The sequence below is a fragment of the Falco cherrug genome, chromosome 10 (genome assembly GCF_023634085.1).
Source record: "Falco cherrug isolate bFalChe1 chromosome 10, bFalChe1.pri, whole genome shotgun sequence".
Lineage (NCBI taxonomy): Eukaryota > Metazoa > Chordata > Aves > Falconiformes > Falconidae > Falco > Falco cherrug.
Genome location: NC_073706.1, coordinates 27,569,870 through 27,594,326, shown reverse-complemented (window position 1 = coordinate 27,594,326; position 24,457 = coordinate 27,569,870). Strand labels below are relative to the sequence as shown.

General features: G+C 37.5%; 1 protein-coding gene across 3 annotated transcripts in view; it reads left to right on the top strand.

Moving 5' to 3' along the window:
* FAR1 (fatty acyl-CoA reductase 1) overlaps positions 1-24,457 on the top strand; it is a 39,704-nt gene that overhangs the window by 5,401 nt on the left and 9,846 nt on the right. For 2 of the 3 annotated variants that reach the window (XM_055722274.1, XM_055722276.1), the window contains exons 2-9: positions 7,255-7,449; positions 10,052-10,227; positions 12,876-13,055; positions 14,945-15,122; positions 16,169-16,213; positions 16,332-16,459; positions 16,923-16,990; positions 18,511-18,682. In XM_055722274.1, the coding sequence (XP_055578249.1) occupies positions 7,255-7,449; positions 10,052-10,227; positions 12,876-13,055; positions 14,945-15,122; positions 16,169-16,213; positions 16,332-16,459; positions 16,923-16,990; positions 18,511-18,682 (1,142 nt within the window). The remainder of the gene's footprint in view (positions 1-7,254; positions 7,450-10,051; positions 10,228-12,875; positions 13,056-14,944; positions 15,123-16,168; positions 16,214-16,331; positions 16,460-16,922; positions 16,991-18,510; positions 18,683-24,457) is intronic. The other variant, XM_055722275.1, reaches the window with a different exon arrangement.

The window sequence follows — 24,457 nt, the reverse complement described above, 5'->3', positions numbered from 1 at the left end:
AGTCTGGTTCCCCTCAGTAAGACTAAAGGATTAGAAGAAATTAAAGACCTCATGATTTCAGGCACAGCCCTGATTTGAAAGTATCGTACTTTCACAAGGGTGACTTCAAATGGCAAATGAAATAGTTTGTAAGTTGGGCTAAATTCTGCTAATAAATTATTAGGTGGACATGGGTTAGTGCGTCCAAATTCACTGTGTTCCTTAAGCCATGGAGTAGTGTACTTGGTTTTTGTCATTGTAGTCTTAAAGGAGGTTACAGAACTACTTCAATGTTTGGTATCAAAAAGCTGTGGTGCTGTTAAATAGGTCATATGCAGTATTAAGTCTTACCTAAATCAACTTAGTAATGCTTCTTACCATTAATATATATACTGCCAGAGGTAGTATTATGTCCAGGAGGAATGTAACTTGAGGAGCATGCAGTCCAGGAAAAACTTTCAGCATCCGGCATGTTTCTGTGGTTAAGAATAGTGAGAAGAAGGGTTGTTTTTAAAAAGCAACTCTACTTTATTGTGAACATAAAGCTATGCACTTAGTTATGTAAACTTTGACCTAACTAAACTAGTTACTGTAATTGGTATTGTGTTTCAATAGATAAATGATTTGAAGTGGACAAATCTCTTCCTTGGTAGTAGATTACTCTCTTTGAACATCTTCAAGATCGGAGAATTTAACTAGTTTGAAATATCTATTGCTATTTCTCAGAAATTCTCTAATATACCAAGTGTTGGCCACATGTTTACCATATTCCACATGCAGCTTTGGGTCTTCTGGTGGCATTTATACTGCAGTTGTGATGATTTAGGTGTAATCTTTCAGATTGTTTTAGTTGTGTTTCTGTACCTCTTTGTAGAGATTGTCAATAAAGACATTGTTGGTAGACATCAGAGAACTTACTATTACCCTGAATCCACTCCAGTTACTTGTCTGTAAAGTGTGTAGTGAGATACTTACCATCTGGCATACTACCAGGCATAAGCCAGACTGGCTAGCTAATATGAAGTTAGTGGACCCATTTTGATAGTTCCTCAAAACTTAGTTGCTTTAATTAGCTTCCAAACCTGGCAATGTGTTTTTCAGCTCCTGGAGATGTGCTAAGTTCTCTTGGCAGATTTATCCTGCAGGGGACTGGCTTACGGCTAGTGAAGAAAATGACCTTGCAGAGAGTAGATAAGAATGTTGATGAAGTCTAAAACATGGATAAACTTGTCTTTCTGCTAGCTGTGGGAAGAATCCCAAATCTTCCACGTGATTGTGAAGTTTGGAATAGGTATGCTTTAAGGTTAACTTACACCAAAAGCAGCTTACAACAGGAAATACTCTTATCATTTCAGTCTCTACTCATCTTCTAAAACAGTATCTTTCACAGATAAGGTTTCTCAATGGATATAACCTTGGACCGTGAAGACAAACAAACTATCATCCTTTGGTGATATGTTGGATAGGTATTGTCCAAATAGGGCAGATCATTGACCCTTGTTGAAAAATCTGGACATTCTGCTGATAGTATTCTTTTACTTACTTTTGTGGAAACAAGGCATCAAATGAAATGAGACGTGATATCATGGTATGACCCAGGGTTGTCTTTCTGGCAGTAACCTTGTTTAGATGAGTTAAATATTACTTCCTTGGTTGCCTGAATCTCTAATCTCTCCAGTTCTTAGATTTTTATTGGTTTTTGGCTTGCTGTAGTGTCATTGCAATGTGGCAATTGAAGCTTTAGATGAGGGACTTCTGTAATGATTTTTTTTTTTTTTTTTTTGGTCTGGGGTGGATGGATGTATCTGTGCTCTTCAAAAAAACCACAACTCTGTGCATTCAGATTTGATGTCTAAATGGACTTCATCTCCTGAATATATATCTGAACAAAATGTTTCCTCTACGTTACTTTTAGACCTCTCTCTGTTGTACTGCTGCTAGTATTAGTTGAAGCTGTTGAAGGGAAAGGGGGAAAACTAGTTTCAGGCTGCATTTTTGCAGAACTCTGTGGCTTGTTGCTGATGCTTCAGAGGTTGAAAAATACATACTTTCTTTTTTTTTGTGTGTGATAATCTCAAGATGATATAATTTGGAGGGAGCATGTTGTTCACCTAACTAATGTTTGTTGGTGATAAATTAGAAAACAGACCATGTAATCTCTAACAAGCACGTATTTACGCATTCTTTTTAGCTGCTGGATTTCGCATTAAAACTTTCACTGGAGCCGCAGCAGGCTTTCCTGGCACTTGGAAAGCAGATCTTTTAAGCATCTTGATCTGTGCTTGGACAAATCTGAGAACCGATCTTTTTCCTGTTAAAAACAGAACTGTCCTTGTTTTGAAAGTCAGAGACCTCTGTTTTGAAGCAATGAGTTAAATATTGCTGCAGTAGCTATGAAGGCAAACAGAGCTGCTGTTGTTAGCTCCATAATAGCGCTTGTTCAGCCTTGGACACTAGAATTTTTTACAAGATGGGGAATGTTGTTGGCTAGGATCCTGGAGTATGGTGGTTGTTGTTTGTTTTTTGTTTTTTTAACTGAAGTGCTTAGGGGCCCTTGATTTATCAAAGGACAGCACCCTTCAAATAAGCAGTACCTTCAAAGTGTCACCATTGGTTTAGTTCTGAACACGTGAATTCAGAAGTATCCTAGCATCAGTTTCTGTGTAGTAGCTTAACAGAAGCTTCCTGTACCAAAGGCCCTGTATCCCTAAAAGTCATCTGGTAATTTTGATCATCCCTGTTGAAGAGCAAGAATCCTTTACAGAACCTCTGTTAATCCTTTTTGCTGTCATATTTCTCTTTTTTTTTTTTTTTTTTTTTTTCTTGACTGTTACTACTTATTAGCTCAAAGTAGCTATGATATAGTGATTCGGATACTCCAAGGTGTGCTTTAGACAACTTTGTGTTTAACAGGAGTTATCTGTCTGGGTTTTTGAAGAGGTAGTTCTTAACAAGTCATAGGATAACTAGTGAAAATATGTATTGCTGGTTAATAGCTACAATTCAGCTATTGCAAACATGCAACAAGTTGCATGCTAAACCAAGATAGAATGACTGCTGACACTTAAATATCAACTTTGAAATGCTGAATTTGATTTTGTCATGTTGTCTTGCAAGGTAGGATTTTCTTCCTGGACCTGTTCCAGTCTGTTGCATGTTAGAGGCCCAACTAAATTTCTGCTGGGAACATCATTTATTTCTTAACTGTTTGGTTGGGTTCTCTTTTTTTAGGAAAAAAAACGCCACAATTATGGTGTAGTTACTGAATAATTTGCTGCTGTAAAGAACTTTAAAAGGTAACACAGATAATATTACACTTGTGGGATAAATTCCTTCTGGGCTTGAAATTAGGAGTTGCCAGCAATGTTATGCTAACTGGCATGTGGAGGTGCATTCTCAGAGAAGGCAGGGAAAGGTAGGTGGAGAACGGGAACATGCCCTTTCCTGCAGTTGAGATAACCTTTCTTTCTAGTAGGGCAAAATGTATGCTGCTAATCTTGGACTTCATTCGCACCTTGGTTCCAACGTGGTTTTTACCCTTAATTCAGATTTGGTGGTTCTAGCCAGTTCTCTCACAATCCCAGTAGTATTGCTGCCAATTACAATTGTTACACCAACATGTACTTCTGAAAAGGTCACCAATTTTGTTTTCTAGTTGGAATCTTCTAGAAGAATGGAAGAAGATGACAAACTAAGTGTGGAAAATTGCTATGAAGAAAGCCTATCAGAGACTAGGTGTCAGAGAGCAGCATAGAGGGAAATAGTGTTGATGGTTTCTCAAATGAAACATTTCTGTTAATCCTTAAAAAAAGAAAAAATGAATTAGCTTCAGACATACATGTAGGTGTTGAATTCACTCTCAGGGGTGAACGTATGTGTTCACGTTTGGGTTTTTTTTTTAACTGAACCCATTTCATCATTGTACTTAAGCATAGCTTTGGATCTTGATGTTTTGTAGGTCTGTTATTCTGTAAGAGTTTCATGAGAATAATGTAATTTTTTTTTGCTCTAATATCAACCTCATATTCAAAGGATTATGGTCAGAAATAACTGAGGCAGGACACTTTCCAATCTCTTCTGGCTTCCAGTTTTCTTTACATCATATCACCCTAAATATTGTCAAATTTTTCAGTTAGCTAAAAAACTGGACCATAGCAACACAGATATTTCCACTGGAAGCAGAGCTCTTTTCATTGTTTTAGCTTTTAGAAACAGATGTTGGACTGTAGCCCACGTCTGGGTACAAGTACAAGCAAGGTTCCTGTGTTTGCATAGCCAAGGACTGCCTCTGCCCTTGTGAACAGGTTTGCAGACTGAGGATACAGCATTTTTTCAGAAGCAGTATTAAGCCTTCCTTTGGGGATGGGCAAGTGAACTGATGGTATTAAAGTACCATCATAGAGTTTTAAGGGGTAAAAAAATATTAATTATGGCTAGGCAGGTAAATTAGTAATAAGATTATGTAGTTACCATAACAAAAATGAATCTTGGTGACAACATTGGTACTGTAAATGATTGCATGAGATTTTCTCTTCCCTCTTTGAATTTTCTCTTCCCTCCCGCATTATCCTATGCGTGGGAGCAAGCATGCAGATTTTTAGGAGGAAACAGAGTTAAATGTTGTATGTATGCAAAGACCAGGGAAATAAAAGTTATGAAGAGGGCATACTTAAACAACAGAGAGCATTAATTGTGACTTCCAGAGCAACGGTGAAGACAATAGGCCCATATCTTACATTGAATAGGAAAAAATGACTCATAAGCATGCTTTATCTTGCTTTATTGCATGAGATGTGCTTTGAAATTTGCGTTAAAGTCTCTTAAGTATGTGGCAAAAGTGATTTCATGTAAATAAATTTTTCCTTCCATCCACATCTTTTATTCTTACTAACCTTCAAAGAAACAATTTTGGATGATGTACTCTAGCCAACGGAAACAGTAGTGATTGTTCAAGTCTAAACTTGCTACTGTATGCCATTATCACTTTCTGGATGCTTCACTAATAAATGCAGGAGCTAACCTTGTCGAAGAAGGGAATCAAAATAAGATTTGGAATGTTGGACCAGAAAATATAAGACTCTGTATCCAGACTCCTGAAACTGGGTCTTATGCAGGTGATGACTTGCTTCTGGCAAGTAATCATTTAGAACTTGTTCAGAGGCTTCGTTGTGATAGAAGCACATGAAAAGCACGGCACAGTTGCGTTAATATGACAGGTACCTGAGATGTAGACCACTGTTCCAAAAACATTTAAGTTTCAGGCAAAAAGTGCAAATTAAGCCTATCGTTGTTCTCTGCTAACATACATCTCATGTATATTCATTCCTGCTTGCAGTGCCTGCTGTTTCAAAAGAACTAAGCATGTTTAGAAGTTGCATTCCTTTATTCTTGAGTGGTAGGTGAAGAAAGGCTCTCATCTTGTTTGGGTATTCAGTGTTGTAATTCTTGCTTAAGAAACGCTCCGTGTTTAAGGAGACTCATTTTCCGTGGTGTGTTTTTTTTTTAGTATCGTGGCTTTATGGAATCTGTCCCTTTTCAGTAGCGTTTGGTTGTAATGGTTTGTGTATGGATCTGCTATAGGAGACTATAATTAGACTTTCACTATATCAGCGTATTTTAAGTGTAATTAGAAAGATTGGTAAAACATGGTGGAAGTGTATCCATATGCTCCAGTCTTCTACAGTAAAAGTTGTTTAAAGGTTACAATAAAGATGTTGGTATATGGGACTTAACAAAATGGTTTGAAGTTAGCCAGAGGCACAGGTTTGAGTCATAAAGGTCATGGTCCAAAGATGACATTAGCGTAAGAAATAGCAGTATATTTGTCCTGAAAGTCTTTCAGTTTCCAGTAGAATTTGACATAATTTCCAAGTAACTGAGGAGAAAGAAATAGTAATTCTCACAGTTAACTTCTTAACTGAAGCAAACCCTACAATGCCTTTGAGCTTTGCTGGATTTTGGCAACAATTCCTTGCCCTTCATTTTGTTAGGAGGTGTATTTGTGGATAACTCAAATCTTTAGTTTGTGTGAGAATTCTAATTGCTTATTGGGGTGTGGGGGATGGGGGAGGAAATCCAACAGACCTAACTGATGAAAAGGTTGGCAACCTGTATCCTCTGTAGAACTGCTGTGGTTTAACCCCAGTTGGCAACTGAAGTACCATGTAGCCACTTGCTCGCTCCCCTACCACCCCCTCAGTAGGATGGGGAGGAAAGTCTGGAAAAACAGGTAAAACTTGAGGGTTGGGGTAAGAATTTAATAATTGACATAAAATAATAATGAAAAGGAGAAAGAAGGGAGGAGGAATAAAATCCAAAGTGGAGCAGAAAAAACCCCAAATCAAACAACAAGTGATGCATAACACAATTGCTCACCACATGCTGACCGATGCCCAGCCGGTCCCAGAGCAGCGATGAGCAGGCCCCAGCCAGCTCCCCCCAGTTTATATACTGACATTCCACGGTATGGAATATCCCCCTGGCCGGTTCGGGTCGGCTGCCCTGGCTGTGTCCCCTCCCCATGTCTTGTGCCCCTCCAGCCCTCCCCCTGGCAGGGCCTGAGAAACTGGGAAGCCCTTGACTGAGTGTAAACATCACTTAGCAACAACTAAAAACATCAGTGTGTTATCTGCATGACTCTCACACCAAATCCAAAACACAGCATTGTACCAGCTACTGAGAAGAAAAAAATAACTTAATCCCAACCAAAACCAGAACAGGAACTCCGTGGGGGTTTTTTGTAATTAATATAAACACAGCAGATCTCGTACCAAGCAACTAACTATACCTTCTCTCTGGCCTGGCATAATTTGTAGGAAGGCTCAGCCTGACGCTGACGGGGACTTTGCTGACACAGGCAAAATACCGGAGCCAGCAGTTGGTGGGTGCCTGGCTCCCTGTCTTCTGCCAGTGTATTTGAAGTATCTACTTGTGATTACATTTTAATGATATGACCTTTAGTTTACATGGAACAGTCACTTAAGGTGGTAAAGGACCATGCACACAGAGGTAAAAATAGTTGTGCTATTCTCTTAGACTGGGTAGGGGTCTAATTCCTTAAAACGCTGTTAATGAGGGAAGTTTGCATGAAGATCCTGGGTCTTTCTGGAAAGTGTTGAAAAATACATCTTTTAAGTACTGGTTATAGGTGGGGAAAAATGACTGTTAAGCATTTCTTTCAGGTATGATATTGAATGTTTGCATCTGTGTTTATCTTCTGCAAATCCGAACTCCTAGAAGTTCTTTCATATACTTCTGTTTTTAACTTTTGTTAAGGTCATAATGGTTTCCATCCCTGAATATTATGAAGGAAAGAACGTCCTGCTAACAGGAGCTACAGGCTTCATGGGAAAAGTGCTTCTGGAAAAGCTGCTCAGATCTTGTCCTAAAGTGAAAGCAGTGTATGTATTGGTAAGACACAAAGCAGGGCAGACACCTGAAGCACGAATAGAAGAAATTACCAGCTGTAAGGTATGTGTCATATGCTCCCAAAGTGTGTTTCTGACCTTCCTTACAGTGTTCCAGTCTCATTTGGAGAACAACTTCGGTTTGTCTAAAGTAAAATATTGTTGCTGAGTGGGTTGGTTTTTTTTTGTTCTAACAGAAATATAAAATCCAAGACCTGGCAGTGCCTTCTATGGTTGGTTTTCAAGCTGTTAGTCTTTAGCAAAGCCAGTAGTGGAAAATGATCCTGTGTTTAATTCAGGGGGATGTTCAGCTGTAATGCAGAATTGAGAAGTAAACCACCTAAATTGAAACTTAAGAGAATATATAATCAAGTGAAAGAGGTGATGTGGGCAGGGAGTTGTAAGATGTTATTGAGACCCTTCTTTAGATCTTGAGCAAGTTAATTTTCTCCCTGTGCCTTATTTTCTGTTATGTATGATGAGGCTTAGTGCTTCCTTTGTTTTGGATGCACTGTTGGATCTACAGTAAGCAAGAACAGGTTGTTTAAATAGCTTATGTTTGTAAACAGAACAGAAATGTTTGTCTTAATAGATTCTGTTATGGGTTTCTGTTAGTCATGCAAACTACTATAAACCTGTAATGACAAAGGAAAGGCACTGAAACTGCTGTGGAATTATCAAAGTGGCTATCTAAATGATTTTCTGTGCGTGCTGGGTGGGATACTTTCCTCCTGAATAGTAAGTGTTCTACAGGTGCTTGAATGTTCTGTTTCTTGAAAAGTTTAAAATCTAAACAGGTAAATGTGATGATTAAAAAAAGAGCTGCAAATAGCCAAAAAAATGTTGAGGCTTCTACTTCCTTTGGACTTTGGATATGTAATTCCTCTGTTAATTTGCCATGTGTATTACATGTCCTCTAGGTGTCTGTTGTTCCTCTTTTGTACTGGTGTCAGTGGTAGTATGAGGTATGTAGGAATGTATGGCTGTGGATGTGAAAAGGGGCAGAACAGATACAATGTAAATACTAGAAGTATCAAACTGGTTCTTTAAGTGCTTATCCATGGAACTGCTTTTCTATTATAATGCATGCCGTGCATTAATAAGGTTAAAAGGTGGTTGCTTCAGTTCCCTGGAGGCAGGCACCATAATTCCAACTAAAAACATAGCAGACTTGTTTTCAAAATAACAAAAGGCTTCCTGCTCTTAGGTAAGCATAGTTTGCTGTACCTCTAAGAATTGCAGAGGCTTTATTAAATGCTGTCTTGGCAGGTTTGTCCTTTAAAGTGAAGATTCCTGTTTGGGAAATCAACTCAGGATCTCTATTTCACTACAGCATTACCACTACTACTTTACATGCTCACACAGTGAGCTGCGTTAGCTCACAGTTGAGCTGAAAAAATGTCTACCAAAAGAAGTGTTTTTCAGCTGGGCCCACAAGCTAGTGTGCTTATACAGCCAGCAGGCTAGTTGCGGTTGCCAGTGCAGGGAAGCAACGTAAAAATAGGGAAGTTAAGAGAAGGACCAGTCTGTTTGGTAGCAGTAGAAACTTCTATGGCCTTAAGAGTTACAAAGCTGCAACTTTAGATGACTTAATTTATAACTGAAAATGAATTAACTTTTCTTCATTCTGTAAGGAAATGTATTTTAACTGTTTGTATTTAGTATAACTGTATGCTTGGGGTTGCAGGAAGTACCGCTGTAACTTTAATATGTTCTAATCAACTTGTGTTGAAGCAGTTGCTAAGGTGTTGGCCCCTGTACAATTAAGAAGAAGGGTCTGTTCTAGTGAAACTTTGAAGTGAGCTTTATTCCCATAGTACTATTTTGCTTAGGAAAGCTTGCATACTAGTGAGTGTACGTGACGAGGCAAGAATTTTTCTCTGTGTGTGTTAAGCCATGTGGTTAAAGTGTGGTTAATTGAGGAGAATATATGATGGAATATAATAGGGGTGAGATTTTTTTCAGTGACAATAGTTTGGTAAGATTTGATCAGATGTTCTAACACAGTATGCAGCCTTTAACCCTACCTTTTTTTCTTTTAACTAGCCAGGGAAACAATTTTTTTTTTAACCTGGAACTTCCCTAAAACTGGCACAATTCCAGGATAGCATTTCTTAAATGGCTGGAAATTTTTTAAAGCTTGATAAAAGCTTTCTAAACCTAAAAACCAGCATGACTTGTGCAAGCCTATAAGAATTTTAATGGTTATTGTCAAGCTTGGGAAGTGGGCAGACTTTTCCCTTCTGTTGAAAGAAAAGAGTTTACAGTCTTTAGATTACTACTAAAGATTTCTGTGTTCCCGTGTCTGTTGGACACCATTCCTTCTTTCTTCTGATATTGTTAGAGAGCTGGTTTTAAGGCTAGGAATGAGTATTAAAATTTAAGTGCAAATTGAAGTCTTGCTATCTTTTATATAACACATGTAATACTGCTTTCACTGTGTGGGATAAAGTGTGCACAACTTTGTTACTGAATGTGTTCATGGGAACTCAGTGATGTAATGTTCCTAACACGCTTTTTTACCCTACTGGTAATCTTGAGAAATAAGGAGATATAACTGTATACACAGAAAATGTGGGTGTGTTTTTCATCACTTAAATGAAATGTGTATCTCTTATCTTCACTGGCTATGAGTTTGCATCTTCACTCCTGTTTTTTTTTGACAGCTCTTTGACAGGTTGAGAGATGAGCAACCAGACTTCAGAGCAAAAATAATAGTAATTACAAGTGAACTTACACAACCTGAACTGGACCTTAGTGAACCAATCAAGGAAGAACTTATAGAATGCATTAATATTATATTTCATTGTGCTGCTACAGTCAGATTTAATGAAACACTAAGGTGAGTCTAAAATTCTGTATACTCTGCTCTGGTAAACCAGTGGTACTCAAAGGGAGGGGGTCAATCCTGTGTCTGCACAACCTTGCAAGTACTCAGCCAGTCCAGCTACTTCATGTACTCTGGTATTTGTGTGCTTGGTCAATTTCATGATTCTCCTTAAGGTAGTAATCTTTTCTTTCAAGTGTGTCTTAAGCTGCTGGGTTTTCATTTGGTCGTCTTAGGAGGATATTATTTAGAGCTGCTTTGCCAGAGGTTAGAATTACACCATTCAACATGGAAAAGTTACTGTCTTTTTAAAGCTTTAGGCAAAAGGACAAATTATTATTAGCACTTGGAAATCCATTATTCGTGTAGTTTTGCTATAGGCTGCTCAGGTTTTTTGTGTGTGTGGTGGTTTTTTTGGTGGGTTTGTTTCGGTGGTATTTGGTGTATATAGTTTCTTGGGTTTTTTTTCTAAAGCCCTGTGCCTGAATTTCAAAGTCTTTCTGAAGGGAAGCTGTTGAAGGAGACTGGGGAACATGTTGCTTTTCTGAGTCTCCCTAACATGATGTGTTGCTCTGATCTCTGGGATGGCTAGAAAACATACAAATAAGCTGTAGCTGTATGTACTGTGCTCCCTAGTAACATCAGACGTTTTTTTCCCTGTGTGTAAAAGGGAACACAAACTATTCCTTTAGCCTGTCTTGTTAGAAGGGAATGCATGCTTTCAGAGGTTAACTTTTTTGCAAAACTGTGTGTGAAGTTCTTGCACTTGCTTTCTACCTGATAAACAAGTAGATTGAATGCTGTGCAGTTTTCTCCATGTTTTCAGAAAGTCCTTCATTAAGAAGAATAGAGGTTTGTGTTGGAGGGGAGTAGAGAGAAGTAGATTTGTAGGGAGAAATATGAAAACTGAAAGCTGGAAACTTCCATGTTGTACAGAAAATCTATTAAGGAAATACTAGAGAAGCAAGATAAGATTGTTTTGATTTTTGGCAAAAACAATGACTTGATTTAGTGTTGAAACGCTGGAATAAATATCCAGTTTGGGTAGATGACCCCAATTTTTATTGGGGGGGATTAAATCAGCTTGGAGGTAAAACACTTCAGATTTTCTTTGAGTTGTTACAAAGGCTGGCGCTGCCTCTCAAGAATGCTATACTGTATGCTGAAACATCATAAGGTAGCCCATGTTTATAACTTTTTTTTAACGGCCTTGAAATGTTAAGGACCTGCCAACCTGACAGAAGCCCAGAGGGACTTCAAACAGTTAGAAAGGCTGGTGGAATGGGGTCTTGGTACAAAAAGCCTCTGGTAGTTCCTGCTTCCTTGGCAGGCCCAGTATGTTTTCTAGCAAAACAGAAAATGTGTTCCTTAAATGCTCTGGCCTCAACTCTTTCCTAACAGATGTGCTGGAATCATTAGAGGAACCTTACAAATACGAAGACTGCTTAGAGGGGCCTTCATCAGATATTTAACAGGAATAACTAACATAAAGTTCAAAATACTTGGCTTGGGCCAGTGGTAGGAATAAAGTCAAGAAAGTAAAATGCTTGGGCTTGTTTTGGAACTTCTCCTGATAAGTACTTGCGATACACTTCTGTATCTTAGTGGTGCACACAGCTTTGATTATGAACTCTTTTATTTTCTCAAATGAGGCAGTAAAGTGTGAGAACAATACTTCTATCTAAAAACTCCCAAGCTAATAATGTATTCAGAAGTAAAATTTTTCATTGATGTTAATTGCTCTAGGATATCAGTCCCCCTCTTTTGTGCCCCTAATGCTTCAGCAATGTGTCATAAAGCAGTCTTAAACTTAGTAGTTGTTTGGGGGAGTGGAAGATTTTTTGTTGTTGTTGCTAATGTAATACTTTTGCAAGGACTTTGATAAAGCTTTATTTAGCTGTATTCTTGAAACTTAGATTGATTAGTACATGGTGTACAAGAAAACTAGTGCCCATAGTAAGTTTTATAGGCTGGAGAGAATATCTGAATTATATAAAATAATCATAGTTGGTCATTAAGCTGTATTATGGTGGGAACTGTAGAGATACCCACTTTCCTACAGTGGTCTTAAGGACTCTGTCTTAATGAGAAGCAGTGAAGTTCAAGGATGAAAGTGGCATCCTTGGTGGTTTGTTTTCCTCCTGGCCTCTCCCCTTCCTGTAATCCTCTTGTGCTGTTCTGCAAGAAGATGCCAGGCTCCAACTTGCTAGCCCTCTAAGCCTTCCTTCTGGGTTGTTGACCTAACTACTTGAACTAGGAGGTTCGGAAATGCATCTTGTGTGGCAGCTAGGTGTTGCGTTTTACATTATTTCTTTCTCACGTTTTATGAAAAATGTAGGATTGGGATTTAGCTTGGGGAGGTCAAAGGTATACTGACTTTCCCACTCTAGTAAGGGAGCATGATGATTCCAATAAGAACAGGGTAAAACGTAGGAAGTTTATCTTGAAGATTGAGAGATCATCTGTGTGAAGACTGTGGGATATTGCTCTAAGCAGAAAGTCAGGGCACTGTCCATTCTGCTTTTTTGGGAGGGTGGAGTGTTAGGAATACTTTATATACGTATCACGGAGGCAGTGAATTGGAATTCATGGAGGAGTGAACTGACTAGTTATTTCTTTTTGCTTGCTTTCTGCTAATCAAATTTCTGTTTAATCATCAACAGAGATGCTGTTCAGTTAAATGTGACTGCCACACAACAGCTCCTCTTCTTGGCACAGCAAATGAAGAATCTGGAAGTGTTCATGCACGTTTCGACCGCCTATGCATACTGCAATCGAAAACAGATTGAGGAAGTAGTTTATCCACCTCCTGTTGATCCCAAGAAACTGATAGATTCTCTTGAGTATGTGTTATGTTTAATGAAGCTACTTCAGTAATCTGTAACCTAGGAACAAAGTACCAAAGAACAGTTAGGAACCTGAAACATGAAGAAGTTGGCTTATGCTGTCCTGTGAGCCTGACAGCATGGCTGACACTTTCCTTTTTTCTGTAAAGGTGATGGGTTAGAGTTTTATGGTCACTTGAAACTGAGCTAAGTATGAAGTGGTACCAAAGGAGGGAGTGCTCATATCTACTCATGATGCCTCCTATGTGCTGAGGGTGACAGTTTTTCAGCTGCATGATGAGTCGAATCAGGAGCTATTAAAAACAAAGCTGTACTGTTACGAGTGCGCTAGCACTGGTATTGGAACGGAAAGGGGTAAAACCAAGAGAGTCCCTTTTAACAGCAGGCTCTACTACATGCACCTAAATGCCATTGCAAAATCAGACTGAGGTACTGAAATATTACTTAGCTGCTTAAACACAACTGGAGAAATGGTTCTGTTGGGTATTCAGAGAACACAGACATAAAAAAAAAATATGTCTTCTGTAGCTTTTTAGTCTTGAATTGGGCATTACTGGGGGGGGGGGAATCATGCATTCTGTATTATTTTCTGTGTATATTAGTTGCCCTAAGGTCTTATTTAGTAACTGTCAAGCCTGAACTTGAACAGGTGGCATATATGGGATAAGTGAAGTGTAATGCAATAAATTATAATCTCAACTCTAAATCACTCTCCCTTCTCCCCTGTCATACAAAATACCATGCCTTGTAGTAGAACTATGGAACTAAAAAAAAAAAAGTAAAATACCTTCTTCAACTTGTTATTATAGAAGGAAGAACGCTAACATTAAAAACAATTGAGTTACTTTCTACCTAGAATGCACATGGAGCCAAACTTTTAAAAATAATTTTGACTTCAAATTAGGTATTCAGAAATAGTCATATTTTTGTCTGTCTTTTCTTTTCACAAGCAGATTAAGTATAACTTAAATTGCTTGGTTTGGGCATGGACCAGCTCTCTGTGTTTCAGAATTCATGGCAATGAGAGAAGGCTTTTGTAAATTTTTACAAGTCATCTCTTTAGCCAACAGCTGACAGACATAGAAACAGATTTGTGTCCCTATCTGGGCTTTAGTACTCCTCTTCCTGCCCTGGGTAATTTCATGAAGGGCATCTGATGCATGTTAGCTTTGATTGAACAGAACATTGGTGAAGAACGACGTTGGCTAAATTCTATTTGTGTGGCTAAGATGTTGCGTGACTGAACCAAATAAAATCCAAGTCGTGTTTTGAAGTGGAGAACACTAAAATAGCAATAGTTGGAGGCACATCCCTGTTGTGCTTGGCTGCTATGACTGAAGGTTATTATCATTTTGAACACAAACTGCTGAATGAATCGAGATGCAAGGTGAAGTTGCAGAACTTAATTAAAGGAGAGAAACTGGTCACCAGCTTGCTGCAGAGGTGGTGTGTGATTGCTTAACACCACAAAGGTGGAGGTGATGCTTGTAATGCAGCTGGGACTTCTTTGCAGTAGCACCATTTTCCATATGACAGTGCTAACTGAGAAGTGGTGTGTCTGTGTTAAAAAAGACTAACTTGCTGTGTCTGCACTTCGTTTCAGAACTTAGTTGATAAAATTAGGATTGTTGTAAAGGAATGTATCACTAGCTGTGTAGTTAGTGTGTAATAAATAAATACCAGTATCCTTCTTTTCAGTGGACACTGAATGTACAGTCCTCTCTTTTACTGAGAAACTGGTTTTCATTTCAGTCTGTATCCCATTTCCTTTAAAGGGGGGAAAAAAAAATCATAGTAACAATCCAATTCACATTCCTCCCCTCCCCCTCCAACCCAGTGAAGCAGCATGCAGTAATTTACACTTGCCTTTTATTTTGTTTCTTTAGGTGGATGGATGATGGCCTAGTGAATGATATTACTCCTAAACTGATAGGCGACAGACCTAATACTTACACATATACAAAAGCCTTAGCCGAATATGTAGTACAACAAGAAGGTGCAAAATTAAACACAGCTATTATAAGGCCATCTATTGTTGGTGCTAGCTGGAAGGAGCCTTTTCCTGTAAGTTACTGAGTTTTCACTGACCATCTTGCCTGTAAACTGTAGTATATACTGACAACCTTTTTATCTAGTGACCTTTGTAGAGGAAAACCTTTTAGACTATGAAGTTGTGGCTTGGTTGCTGCTGAATAACAACAGATACAAAAGTTATCAAATATGGTATTCTTTGTGTGAAATTTAGGGGTAAACTACTTCTAATTGCAGAATAAGACACTTATCACAATGGGAGATACTGTTTCACACACAAAATAATTAGATTTTTACTTCACGGTTCTGTGTATCTTCATCTGTTTTTCCCTCTTCAAGATGCTTTGTTATGTCAGTAACTGCAAAGGGTGACTAAGAAAACTGGGGACTGCAGGACATGAAGTTGTTTTGGCTTCACTGGTAGTCTAACCCTGTAAGCTTTGCAGAGGATGCCATAGGTTCCATGTGCTGTATACTGTATGCTTCCTATATGGGAGATTGGCGTCAGGATAGCTTCTCCAGTTCAAGACTGAATATCCCTCAAGCTCTTAAAATCCATATAATTGACTTTGCGTACCTTTTTAGTATGTATAATGTACATGTCAAGCCATAAGTATATAGTGTCTAAATACTGTCATTAAAGTTGAGCAAGAACGTCTTCAGTTTGAAAAATGAAAGAATAATCGATGGCAAAGCTGCTAACCTGTCGTCTTCAAGTTGCTAGAAGCTAGTCTAAAAATACTTGTGAACTTGAATACTGATTATAAACGTGTATAAATGCGTATAAACTTATACAGAAAATGCTCTGCATTTTATTCACCAAGAAATAAGCAACCTAGCATGTCACTGGAAAGACCAGTGGATCTATAGGTAGATCTCGTCTGAATCATAGCAGCTTGTTACATCACTAGATTTTGATATGGAAGAACTTAATTTAGAGGCTTGGAAATTTAATATATTTTTCTTTATTCTCTTTTCCCTCTACTCCTTACACTTGTAGAAACTTGAAATTTTCACTTGAAAATGCCAACTTCAGTATATTCTAACCAGATCTTTTCCCTCCCCCCTGTTCGTAATAGGGATGGATTGATAACTTCAATGGACCTAGTGGTCTCTTCATTGCTGTAAGTAATAAATACACTTTTATTTTTTTTTAGCTCCTTCAGAAGGCAGCAAAGCTTTGTATGTTTCACTGGTGGCTCTTCTGTCTTTTTTTTTTCTTTTTTTTTTCTGTTTTTTAAGGCAGGAAAAGGAATTCTTCGAACAATGAGAGCTTCCAACAATGCAGTAGCAGATCTTGTTCCAGTAGATGTTGTTGTCAATACGACGCTGGCTGCAGCCTGGTATTCTGGAGTTAATAGGTATAACAGGTGACAATAGAGAGTACGAAGTATTTTGAAATTTTATTTTGTATTTTAATAAGTTAGTCTTCTATTGAATTTCTAATCGGTGTCCTGCTATTCCCCCAGGACAAAGGAATTCAAAGTTTCAACAGTGTTAGTCCTTCACAGTAACTTCCTTATGCCAAAGAGGAAGACATCACCTACTGATACTGTTGTAGAAGCTATGCCTGAAAATTCCTTCCTGGGTCTTGTAATGAATACAATCTACGATTATGTAGGTGATGCCTTCTCTGGAAGAAGAGAAATATAATAGTTAAAGAAGGAGAAAAAGACTGGAAGGTAGCATAGAAAGCAAGAAATCTGACATGAGATTGATGCTTTCTGCTTTATGTAAATGATGCTGTTGAGGGAAAGAATAAGTTTGGGTATTTTGTCTGTTTTTAAAAGGTTGTTTTCTAACTTGCTCTTTGGTCTTTTCTCCCCTGCCCAGACCAAGAAATGTCATGGTATATAACTGTACAACAGGTGGCACCAATCCTTTCCATTGGGGTGAAGTTGGTATGCCATGTTTCTTTTTTTTTTTAATAGACTTTAATAGGAAAATAAGGTCCAATAATAAAAGGACAGGGTATAATCAGTAGATCATGTTGTATTTCCATTGTTGAAACTAGTATAATAGCCATACCTCTCAATTTTGCAGTGTATTGTGCTTTTTCATTAACTTCCATTGCTAGTTTTCTCCCCTTGTAGCATTTTCACAGTTTCATTTTGTTCTGCATGTTGTTTTTTTAAATTCCATTATAACTTTATGGGAGAACTGATTTTTCTGTTTGCTGCCATGACCTAATCTGCAGAGTTTGGGTAGTGCACGGAGAAAAGCATTGCTCAGAGGAGCAGTAGTCATGTTGGGTTTAATGCCAACTAATTACTAAATACATATGGATAAATAGCCCACAATTAGATGTTTTGTACATCTGCATAACTGAGAGGTATGGTAATAGTTTTGCTTTATGTTTGGCTTAAGTTAACTGTTGGTTGAGGTTACTCTCATAATCTTCAGATAGCTAAATGAGACTTCAACTATTCACGTACAGGGAAAAGTAATCTTTAAAAAAGTATGGCCATCTATTTTCAACTCCTAGGTATCCTGACTAGATAGCATGTAACCCACATGCCAAAAGCTTTGTAATAGTGTTTGTTATAAACAGCAATACAAGCTGGCTGGTGTGGTGAAGCTGTTTCATTTGCCTTCAGTTTTTTAGAAATAGAATCCTTAAACTCGGATTATATTTTTTCTCTGTTAACTTTAATACTTAAATCTATTATATTTTTCTTCACTACTTTTTTCATGCTTTTTATTTCACTTTGCCTATTTTATATGTATCTGAATTTATAAACCTTTTTGCTTCAGCCAAACTTGGAAAATTGCTGACTTTATTAATATTCTAGTGCAAATTGGATATTTAAATACTGTCTATAAACAGCATAAAATTATGAGAGATTATTAAAAGGAGAGGTGAATTTGTACGTAACTTTTTAAGACACTGATTTTGCATAACTGTCGTGTACAGCATTTTCAGGTGTTAGCAGGAGTCCCATCCTAATAGCTTTTTTCATAATGCTTAAATATGGATAAGTTGTTTAAAAATGTAATTTGAAATGCACTTCAGATGCTTGTGGAGTCCTCAGTCTATTCTTAAATTATTCCTCACACGAGATCAGAATAGCATTCTTCATGAAATATAGATGACTATTTAAATAGCTTTACACGCTGTATAAACTGAAGTTGCTGTGAATTTTTGAAACCAACAATTTCTAAGGTAGGGAAGAGGAAAAGAAAGAGAGAAGCTACAATAAAATGTGATACTGAAGGGGAAGGCATGAAAGACCTCTTAATTATAATAACCAGTTTAACAGTATTCTAGGTTAAAAGCTTATGACATTGTTTTAGTTTCTGTGGATTGTAGAAAAGTTAGGGTGGATATTTAAATAACATACTGTATGCTGTAATGTATTTTGAAAACCATTAAATCTTACATGGTTATTATCAAAGCTGTTACGCAACTTCTCTTTCTCAGAATACCATGTAATTTCTACTTTCAAGAGGAATCCTCTCGAACAGGCCTTCAGACGGCCCAATGTAAATCTAACTTCCAATCACCTTTTATATCATTACTGGATTGCTGTAAGCCATAAGGCCCCAGCATTCCTGTATGATATCTACCTCAGGATTACTGGAAGAAGCCCAAGGTAATGGTGACTAGCTCTGTCTTGCCTGTTCCTCTGACTTTTAAACAAAGCTATGCTTACACTATGATATATATATTGATTATTTCAAATTTTTTTTCTTCCCCTGAATGCTTTATGACTAAAACTCAGCTTGCTTTTTTCCCTGAGAGCAGGTCCTTGAATTCAGAGTGACTTTGAACTTTCTAGCAGAAGTGGGGATGTTTTTGTTAGATAGTTTGGGTGTTTGAGTAGTCAAACAGAATTAAAAGGTCTAGCAAGTGATGTTTGTTCTTGAATAATAAATACTCAATATATTGATCCTTATTTTTTCCTACAAGACACCTCGTTAATTTGTATATTAAGATAAATCCATTAGAAAGTGCAGTAAGGCACCCTAACTGTAGTTTACAGTCCAGCCCCCTCTTATGTCAATATTGGACTGCAGTCAGCCCTACAATGCCTGCATTTTTTTGCATGATCTTTCGCTTAGATTGACAGGTCAAAAACCATAATAGAGGAGGACAGGGCTAAAGGATAAACATAAAAAGGAGGACAGGGCTAAAAATACCTTGCTGGTGAGGTGGTGGAGACTTACGAAGAAGACATGGCATGGGCATTACCTAGATGTACTAACTATAAGCAGTAACAACCCAGTGGCTACATTTTGAAGAGATTAATGACTGGCTCAATGCTGCTGTACAGGATATGTCTCTGATCAGAATCCTAGTTGGTCATTAAACTCTAGGAAGTGGCTTGCATTAAGATTATTGTTGCCATTATAAATTGAAAGTGGAATGGGAGATGGAGTTAATAATTGTGGGTTATTCTGTAGATGATACAAACCAACATATCAGATCAAGTTGTATCATCTCAACATTCCATTCAGTTTATAATATTTACACTAGTATCTTCTTAACAACTTAAGTGGTGAAAATGGCATAGCTCTGCTAAATAGGCTAAACTCAATTATGTAGAAGTATAAGACATCACTTCAATTTTTCAGATTTACCAAGCCATATGGTCTTAACTCATTGCATGTATTAGATTTTTGAAAGTATTTGTGTTCGGGCTCTATAAAATCTCCACTGTGGTGACAGTGTATTAAGACAAGTGTCCTGTAGTCTAGGTCTGTCTTACCAGGAGGGGAAGAGTTCTGTAACAGACTTGGCACTGCATCACTAGAAGGAAGCCATGTGAGTGGTTTGTAGGAGAAAAGTTCTGAACTACCTTGGGTTCAGTTATTCAGTAGTGTAATACAGCAACAGTAGTGACAGGAGACTGTGCCTGTGGGGTAATCTTCCCACATTAAAAATGTAAGCTCTTCAGATCAAAAGAAGGTATTGAGTACGTTCCTAGCTTTTACGTTCTTTTGCAATGTTATTAATAAAAAATGGTAGAAATTCCCTGACAGATGTGAAGATTTCATCACTCACTAAAAATGGTTATACTATAAATGCCAACCTGCTGTCTTTCAAATGGTTAGGGAGTTGTGCTGCCAGAATCTTGTCAGTCTTTAAAAGTTGTCTAGTCTTTTAAGAATTTGACCAGTGGGTGTAAAACAACACTGTGAATAATCATGTTGTTTAGAAGACTCTTAGCAGTTTTATATTGTAACATTGGGAATGTTGAATCCTGTGTTTGCTTTTCCCGGACTTTCTTGATGTCTGAAGATGGAATTTAGAACTTTAATCAGTACTAGTACAGTTGGTGATGTTAAATATGTATTTTCTAGCCTGTGAAGTATTACTGATACAAGTATTCCTAATTAGTCTACTATAACAGTGGGTGGGTGAGTTTCCTATCATGCACAAGATTTCTACTTTGGAGGAAAGATGGGAGATGGAACTAAAACTAGCAATTGTTCAGTCACCAAGGTTACTCAAATGCACTTGAAAGAAAAGCTTTTAAGTTTGATACCCAGCCCACTTATAGGAATATAACTTTCATTATATAGTGCTCTTTTTTTTTGAAGCATTTAAAAAGTGGGAGCCTGCAATAGGAGCAGTAGAAGCAAATAAATATATAGATGCAAGCAAGGCATGCAGTGTTAAATCCTATATGTGCTTCGTGTGTTGTTTAATAATAGAAGAAACTTGAGACAGATTTTTACTCTGCCACTTCTCCGGTCTTCTGGTTCAAAGTACTTTGAAAGCTGCTTTAACTGATGGACTGAAGACAGTCATGGTATAGGAATGCACTGCTGTTCCTGTTGCCGTTCTGTCCAGTTGACAGGATGGTTGTAATTACCAGGCAGCATGTACTAGGAAACTTCTGAAGCCTTGGAAACTTTATTGGAAATTATTAAACTCAATATAATGCTGTTGTGAGTGAAGAAGGGATGGCTTAATCTAAAATGTGACCTTTCCCACCACGATTTAGCAGAAAAAAACTTGAGCATTATAATAAAACCAGCACAAGAAAATTCAAATACTGTGCTAATTCGACTACATGTAGTCAATAGCCTGGCCACTCTGTGCTGAGTCTGAATACACTTCTGAGGTCTTTATTGCATACAATGTAGGAAAAACTATTGAGCAATTGAACCTACACAGAAATGTAACTTCACTCATGTTACATGTCATAGTGTCAGGATATTGCACTGCGACTGAATGAGACATTTTTAGCAAGTGGCAGAGATAGATCAGGCCTATGACCCTTCAGAATTAAAGGATTATGTTTACAATAATAATTTAAAAAAATACCTTCCTGTTCAGGAATTTTCTGGAAACTTACCTGCTGACATTTTCCTGCAATATGAAATCATTTGCATCTCGCTTGCGGAAGCAATGTTTTTACTGAGATGGAAATCTTTTTGCTGGTTTTGCATCTAGCTTAAGGCTCTTGAATTGAACAGGTTTTTGATAACATTAACAGTTAAAGTAAGAAATAATGTATATAATATGTCTTCCAGATTTTATAGAGCATGTACAATAAAGATTGACATAATGAAGATTTAATATTTTATACTAAATACTTAAGACTATTACAGCATTGTGGAACTACATAAATAGCGGTGATAATCTTTAGCATCTGAGTTTAAGGATAGCGTTGTCAGTAACTTGCCATATATAGTTAGTTGTGTAACAAAGCTTATTAATTGTCTAACTTTCATATAAGGCGTAGTTCTCTCTTGTAACTTAGCACAACAGAACCATACATTATTTAGAAAGAATTCAGTGTATTTGAAATCTTAAAGCCTTTTAAAATACAAACCCAGCAGGTCTTTCCAATTACAGAATGTGACATGACATATTTCAAGTAGTAATTCAGGGTTTTCTCCAGCAATTAATTTTCTGTTACTGCTTCTTATAAAGTTAAAGGGAAGGTGTGGTTGGTGTATGTAGGGAGGATGTAAAGGACATAATTTCATATCTATCACTTCAATTTAAAGCTGCTTAAAACTTAATATAAAGCACCTTTCATGTAGTTCCTGTCTTACAAACCAGAAATGAGTAGAGAGTACAGTACATTTTTGTTGAATAGATTAATGTGAGTTTTCCTCTTGGAAGCACTTGTAAGTTGTGCACAGAGATGCCGGAAAGATAAGAATACCAGTAGTATGTCTTACACTTCAAAATTTACAGTCAAAATGAAAACCTGAACAAAGACAAATCTGAAAGCTTGTTCTATGTGTTTTAGAGGAATCTTTAAAAAAGTATGTAATTAACTATATCTAATGCTTATGCAGACACTTGCAGTTTGGCAGCCTATAGATCCACTGAAGGATCAGTCTGTATTTAGCATCAGAACTGTTTTTAGCTTGGAGACAATAGTTGTGTGTAAGACCTCTTAAAAATGCAGTCACAGCCTTAAGCCAGGTCACTTTCAATTGTCTGCTATGGAAACATGCCCACCAAACTTACAGATAATTTACTCTTGCTTAAAATTTTTGATTCCTGTCATGTGTTTCCCAAACTGTTGTAATATATTTTGTGTTATAGTGGCAGTAAGGATGGCCTAGTAGAAGCAAAATTCTGCTTGGTATCTAGGTGAAAGTCTTGCATGCTGTCACACTGATTTGGTGACTGTTCAGTTGTTTATGATGATCAGCAGGTCTGACTTCTTTTCTGTCTTCAGCTTATGAAGAAGGTCTGATGCGATACTTGATGTACTGAATGATTATATATGGCTTTGGTATTTATGACTTGTAACCAATGGCTATCTGTGGAACAACCTATGAAGTATATATTTCAAAACTTCAGGTTGAGAGATAAAGTTCCATTATGTGTATTCATGATCTTTTTTGAGTCACGGGTGTATTCCCATTTGCTGGATGGTGCCATTGGAGTTACAGAACATAGTCTGCCAGAGCTGCACAAGTGTCTACTAAATGACACTCATTGCTGACTTCTCTGAGAGGCTGTCAGCATACCTTTTCTTCTTAAAAAAAAAAAAAAAAAAAGGTAGTTTCAGGTTGATTTAGTGCAAACTGACAAGCTGTCACCAAGAAAGTTGGTAGTCTTCTGCAAACTTTAATGAATCTAGCAATTGAGAGGATGTGAAGACAATTATTTTGGCTGATACATAAGAAACTAGCCCTACAAAGAAAAAAAACAACTGATGAGTGATGAATTTAATCAGGTGGTTCTGTGGTCAGTCACTAAATCCAATTTTGAGTTGGAGGGAGGGGAAGAAGTCTGGAGCTGAGGTAGAACAACTCTTTTCAGCCACTTGATTTATTTTTTTTTTTAATTAGCTTAGCTATGCTTTAAAATCATATCTATAAGTAGAGACAGCAAGATCCCCAGCAGAGGTTAGTCTACATTAGTGTTACCCCAAATTGGGATAACATTAGTTTAAATGTAGTTTCGTGTTTCATTAGAGAGAAGAGTGAAAACCGATGTCAGTAGCCAGCAATAAGCTCAAAGTCTATACTTGTCAAATCAGATATTCATTTGCATCGTTTAGTATTTTGCAGGGGTTCAAGTTTTTGTAAACTGTAGCAGTCTAAGCACCCTAACTAAAACTCAGCTGCTGTCCCAGCTTAGTGTAAGAACATGAACTGAGGAGGCACAAAAGGGCAAGTCAACTAAGTTAAATAATCTTAAGACATCAATAGATAGGCCTCTGCAAAAAATCTTAAGTACTTAGCCACCGTGTTCTGTTTGGCACTATTTTTTATCCAGACCGTTTTGCTATGAGGCCTTTGTGGCTTATCTGACCAGTGAGATCTTTGTTTTCCAAGTTTCAAGTTCTTTCCTGATTTTTTTTTTTTTTTTTTTTTTTTTTTCCCCACTGAAATGATACTGGGTTTTTTTTGTGTTCCGTTCAGTCCTGTTAGCACAGGATGTGTTTGGATGCATGGTCTGCATTCCTATTTGTGAATCAGAGGGACTGTGGCAACAGTGGGAGCTGACCTGAACCACCTTGCCCAACTGGTGAAACTTATAAACAGGTGTTTGAAAGCATCTAGAAACATCTATTGGTGGTCTAAGATTGGAATACAACTCTGAATTACTCAGCAGATAGGTTCCTGTGGGGTTCAAGGAAAAATATTTGTGCTTTTTGTGCTTTAGAGATACTCTTACTTTTTCAACGGTGTCTGCAATTTGTATTACTCCATTTCATGAGGTGAAAGAGGCAATTTTGGTATTTCCTTAGCTACTGAGATGGCAGCCATTAATGACACTAATGTGGTGCAAAATACTTTCTTTAGAAGAGTTTCTGGGACAATATGCTGTATCCCTTTTACAAGTAGGAATGCATCTAAAGCAGCTTTCAGAGAAAAATCAGTGTTTTTTATTGCTTCTATGAACTTCATTAAACATAACTGACTGTGCAAACCATTTCCAGTTA